The 6,000-nt window shown below is 44.4% G+C and overlaps 1 protein-coding gene across 3 annotated transcripts in view; it reads left to right on the forward strand.

Annotated features, from left to right (window-relative positions):
* Positions 1–5,457, forward strand: part of FBXW12 (F-box and WD repeat domain containing 12) — a 35,664-nt gene extending 30,207 nt beyond the window's left edge. For all 3 annotated transcript variants that reach the window (XM_005684240.3, XM_013966237.2, XM_005684241.3), the window contains 3 exons: positions 515–693; positions 785–912; positions 4,863–5,457. In XM_005684240.3, the coding sequence (XP_005684297.1) occupies positions 515–693; positions 785–912; positions 4,863–4,971 (416 nt within the window). In that variant the 3' untranslated portion in view covers positions 4,972–5,457. The remainder of the gene's footprint in view (positions 1–514; positions 694–784; positions 913–4,862) is intronic.

A 6,000-nucleotide genomic window follows, 5' to 3' on the forward strand; every position in this document is an offset into this window, starting at 1 on the left:
AAGGGAAACAGGATGTGTAATATAATCCCTTGTCTGATACGAGAAAACGCATGAACTCTTCAAAAGAGGTAATTTTGTTTTCCTGGTGCTAACTAAATTCCATAAGGAAATGATCGAATTAAATTTTTTCTTTTTAACAAGGAATGCTGTACAGTATAAAAGAATCTTCAACAGTAGTTTTCAGCAGATGTCATAAACGTCATAGTTCTCATGTGGTCATGTCTTACATCCCCCTGTCGTAGATGGGGAAGGGTAGAAAGCAGGGTGGAAGCCTCACCCCTGGATAGTATCATGGGCCAGATACTGTCACTTCCATGTGCGTATCACCTTGAACCTCACCAGCGTTTGACAGCTGATGACCAGTAGACTAGGGGAATAAATGCATGTGATTGCAGATGCAACACAAAGCCGTTGCTCTTTTCATTATTCCACATCCTCGTAGGTGAGGCATGTCTATTCCAGATCCCCAGCTGCTACTAGGACATGACAATCTGTGTGCCTTTATTTCAAAAAGTACGACAGATTGCGAGCTTCCTGCTGCCAGACACCATGATGCCTCCTCACCTCATGAAGGGCCACGGCTCCCAGGTGATCCTGCTGGTGTCCGGCTCAGAGCTGGTGCTCTTCACCATTCACGGCCTGCAGCTGGTGGCCTTTCAGGACCACCAGAGGCCCATCACGTCCATGTGGGTGGTGAGTGTGGCCCCATGCCTGCCTGCTGCCAGCCTCATAGCTCCGTGCCTTGGAGCCCACATCCCTGCCTCACTTGGTCTTTCGTTTCAAGGACCAGACTCGAGTCATCACCTCTTCCTTTGACCTCTCCCTGCGAGTCTACATGTGGAACAAGGAAAATAAATTTCCTGTCCTCAAGAGCTGCTATCATTTGCTTGGTGGGTCCCACAGATGGGCCAGGTAATTGCTTCTGACTTTTTAAATGTTACCTACACAATGGCCTCTCCTGGCCTCCCAGCAAGAGGATACCATTGGCAAGAATGAGAATGGGATTTGGGGTCTTAGCCCAGCCTTTCCCTCCCTATGGGCAAGTCACTGTTCATATTTATCTTCTGGTTTTAAAAAAGACGCTACACTATGCATCATGTGCCTTATCTCCTTTAATATACAAAGCCACCACCTGCAGTTAGCATCACCTACATTTCCCAGATGCAATCAGCCACGTGGGTTTTGCCCAAAGGCCCATGGGGATGCACAGTGAAGCCGGGGTCAGCCTGGATGCAGCCCTTAGCCCACCTCTGTAACCTGTACAATGCCAGGTCCTTTTACCAAACCTAGGTGGCCGTAGGGGCAAGACTATAAAAGTTGAAAAGAATGTGATTTTTGTGCTCTGGTTTACAGTTAGAATTGGGGATGCTGTGCTTAGTCGCTCAGTTGTGTCTGACTCTGTGCAACCCCATGGACTGTAGCCCACCAGGCTCCTCTGTCCCTGGGGATTCTCCAGGCAAGAATACTGGAGTGGGTTGCCATGCCTCCTCCAGGGGATCTTTCAACCCAGGGATCAAACCCAGGTCTCCCGCATTGCAGGTGAATTCTTCACTGCCTGAGCCACCAGGGAAGCCCAAGAATACTAGAGTGGGTAGCCTATCCCTTCCCCAGGGAATCTTCCAGACCCAGGAATGGAACCGGGGTCTCCTGCATTGCAGGTGGATTCTTCACCAGCTGACCTACCAGGGAAGCCCAGAATTGGGGGCTGACATGTTTTTTCTTATCAGAGTAAGTCCTGCAAAGTAAGGACAGGGCTTCCAGATTGTCTGTTTCACTGGGTTACTTAAGGTAACACCTCCTACTTCATAACCATCAGTTACTTGTCATGAGTTACGGGATTAATTCAGCCTCTTGTAGCAAACATCTTACAGTGTTAATTAAAAAAAGTACAATGCCCCAAACTAAATATTTTTACAATTAAAGATTTCTGTAACAAACCTGCTGCCCTAGTAGCTCAGATGGTAAAGCTTCTGCCTGCAATGCAGGAGACCCATGTTTGATCCCTGGGTCAGGAAGATCCCCCCTGGAGAAGGAAATGGCAACTCACTCCAGTATAACAAACCTACCTAGTTGCTGAGTTTGAGAGCCGTAACATTCCATCTCCACACTGCAGGCCATGAGGGGCTGTATATTTCCTACTCAAGACCCTAATATGTTGTTATCTACCCTCCCCTGTGCTCAGGGGAGGTGGCCTTGCTCTGTTCTGTCTGTCATCCACTCATGACTCCTCAGTAATGATTTTTTTCCTCCAGTGGCAGGAGACGTGTGTGTGAACAAACACTTCTTGCCACTGGAAGGAGGCCACTGAAGAGCTTGCCAGCGATGCTGGTCTCCCAAGATGTGCTTTTTTTTTCCTTTCCTTTTTTATATGTGTCTTTAAAGAATTCCCTGTATCATTACTGAATGGTTAGAACATTTTTTCACTGAAATAACACTGTTGTCAGCTTAGTAAGCAAGTAGCACTTCTAGAAACTTCTTTTTTACGTTTTTAAACACTGCTCTACATGCATCACACAAAGCAGAACACGTTTATTCACTGAAATATTCACTGTGCACGATCAGACACTCATTTTTTTAATTACTGTTTGTTTGCTTACCTCTGCTGGGTCTTCATTGCTGCACGCAGGCTTTATCCAGTTGTGGTGGCTTCTCGTTGCAGAGCTCAGGCTCTAGAGTATGGGCTTAGTAATTGTGGTGCACGGGCTTTGTTTCCCTGTGGCATGTTGGATCTTCCTAGACCAGGGATCAGACGTGTCCCCTATATTGTTGGCAGGCATATTCTTAACCACTGAGCCACCAGGGAAGTTGCAGAAACTTCTGTTTTATATGTGTTTTTAAACTGTGCTATTCGGAGGCTTCCCTGGTGGCTCAGATGGTAAAGAATTCATCTGCATTACAGGATACCCAGATTCAATTCTTGGATCAGGAAGATTCCCTGGAGAAGGGAATGACTATTCTTGCCTGGAGGATTCCATGGATAGAGGACCTTAGCGGGCTACAGTCCATGAGGTCACAAGAGTCAGACACGACTGAGTGACTGACATACCCATTTTATAGGATGGTAAACCATTCACTGAAATTACATTTTCTCAATGAGCAGAGCACACTTAGTAACATAAATGTGCATTAATCAGAACCCTGGAATGTATTACAACCTTGAATTCTGCTCTTTGCTAATTCATAACAGATTCCTCAGAAATCCTTGGTTAATGCAAGTGGTAATTTCCCTTTGAGGGCTTCATTTGGCAATGATAAACCCAGCAACCTAGCTCCGTGCTGATCCCCACAGGATGGGCAGCTATGGACTGCGTTTCATCTATCTTCATTACTTTTTAGGAGCTTTTCAGTTTCCTAAAATGTTATAATGTGTAAACACATATTCTGATTCTCCAAAGAAAATGGGTATGTTAAATACAAATTTAATAGCAAACCTAGCAGCATACCCCTAGGAGAAATAAAACATGTCTACAAAGACTTGTACTTGAATGTTCTTAGCAAATTTATTAAGAAAACCCTAAAGGTGCAAACAGTGGAGATACCCATCAACTGGTAAATGGATAAATCCACTGTGGTGCATCCATACAGGGGAATGTTATTCAGCCATAAAGAGGTATGGCATATGACATACATGTGGGTGAACTGCCAACATATTGTGCTGGTGAAAGAAGCCAAATGTGTAAGGTCACATATTGAATGATTCCTTTAATATGGTACATATAGAAAAGGCAGGTCTATAGGAATAGGAGGTTAATTACTGCTGCCCAGGGTTGAGTGTAGGATGAGATTTACTGCAGATGGCTACAACAGATCTTTTTGGGCCAATGGAAATGTTCTTAAAACTGGGTTTTAGTGATAGTTACAGAGTTCTGCAAATTTACTAAAGATGAGTTGAGGGGGTGGGGGAAGATGAAGAGGAAGTCTATAAAGAGGAAAAGAAAGAAGATCGGTGCTAGTTCAACCTTATTTGCAAACAAACCAAGGAGACTGCTGACTGACTGCTTGTTTCAGGGAGCAGTTGTTGCCCTGCTCAGCCCCACGCAGACCAGCCAGGCCTGCAATTTTCCAACCCAATCCTGCAGTTTTCTGACACAGTCTGCAAACTGCCACATTCCACTCTTGTTATTAATCTCTTTGTTGTTGTTTGCACAAGATGCATTTTTTTAAATTAATTTATTTTAATTGGACGCTAATTCCTTTACAGTATTATAGTGGTTTATTAATCTCTTAAGTTGAGTAAGTCAGCATGGGATTTACTCTAAGCTGAAAGGTAGTTCATGAAAGCCAAAGCTTGTTTCAGAAGCAGTCTATATAGACAAAAACTGGGCTTCTGTGAGAAACTCAGCAAGTTCCTTCTGTGTGTGTGTGTTGGTTAGTTCTTTTTTTTTATTTGTTGGTTTGGTTCTCTACACACTTGCTCCATTTTTCTTTAGTGCAACACAGCAGCATTGTGTTTTTGTGGAAACTGAAGGCCCCATTGGCTCCTGCAGTTACATCTCCTTCACTGAGACTGGTTAGGAATTGATAGTAATTCTAAATTCTGGAGAAATGACTCTGACCTGCCCAGATTGGATGAGGTACCCCAAACTCCTGTATCAGGAGAAGTTTCTAAGTAGCTGGAATCATTGTGATTCAGGCAGCTACCATCAGGAGGACCTCAAACTGATCACACTCAAGAATGTGATGATTTTTGCTACTTGATACAAATGAACGCTGGTCCTCAAGTCAAAGCCCAGTATACTCAGAGATGGGGTGGACTGGGTGGAGAACGTACAAGGTTAAGGTCCATCTTTGTGTAAAAGCTTTGTGACTTAAACGTTTGTCCTTTTCCAAAGTTAACATACAGCATATCCCTTCCTTCACAGTGGATTCACTCATGTGGAGAGTGACAGTATGAGCATTGTAGGCGTGGAAGCCAGAAACATCGGAACTAGTATTCTGAGGTCATATTACTTCCAAGTGCAGTGTGGCTAAGAGGACTGCATCAGCTGGTGATTGTCACCACAGTTGGCGAGGGGCTTGTCTGCATTCAGGGACTAAAGTAATTACTGTATCAACATCGGGAAAAGAAGGAATGATTCTCAAATACCTACTGTGGGCCACACAAGTGTGTGAGGTGATTTTATTTTTAAATCCTCAGCAGAAGCCAATGAAGTGTATATATTACTGTCTGTATTTTTCAAAGAAGTTGAAATGTAGTAGAAGAGTAGTAACCCACTGTTAGTCCATTTTCCAGCTATCAAACAAACTGTCCAAGGTTATTCAAACAGTAAGTAGCCAAGAAGCATGAATGCAAGGCCTTGGGTGCTAGAGAACCCAGGTTTAAAGTACTCAGATTGCAATATAATTGTTTTTTGTTGTCCAAATATGTAATTAATGAAGTAAATTTTTTTTTATCTTCGTAGTCTGTGTTACGTGCTTTAGACACACATTAATAAATAGCTCTGGATGTCCTACAGATGTTCTGTGGCACAACATTGCATGGCTGCAGGGCATCATTCTGTGCCTTGTGACAATGATGCCTCTGGAGTTGGTCCACTTGGAAGCCCTGACTGGGTTAGCGGGTCTGTCTTTAGAGTTCTTAATTGCAGGCAATAGGAACAGCAGGCTGGATCACTAACACCAAAAAAGGAATTTATTAGAAAGAGTAGCATAGAGGGGCAGTGTGCAGGCTTGAGAAGTAGGCCTGACACCATGGGAAGCTGGCAGCAGGTGACAACCAGGGCCGGCTCCAGCAAGGCCTGGCTCCCTAGCTTTGCTGCTCATATCCCTGTTTCCCCTCTGGCTCCACCACATCTCTGCCACCATGCTCCCATCGCTGTCACTGAACAGGCATCACTGCCATTATCTGAAAACTTCCTTAAGGAAGGGTGACTCTTTGAGACTCAGTGGAGTGTGCGTATGGGATTTACTGGCCTGGGTCACACACCCACACCATCAAGTTGAGGATGGGAGAGTCTGGCCCATTCAGCTTTAATAGTAGGTACTCACAACCAAGATTCA

The sequence above is a fragment of the Capra hircus genome, chromosome 8 (assembly GCF_001704415.2).
Source record: "Capra hircus breed San Clemente chromosome 8, ASM170441v1, whole genome shotgun sequence".
Classification (NCBI taxonomy): domain Eukaryota; kingdom Metazoa; phylum Chordata; class Mammalia; order Artiodactyla; family Bovidae; genus Capra; species Capra hircus.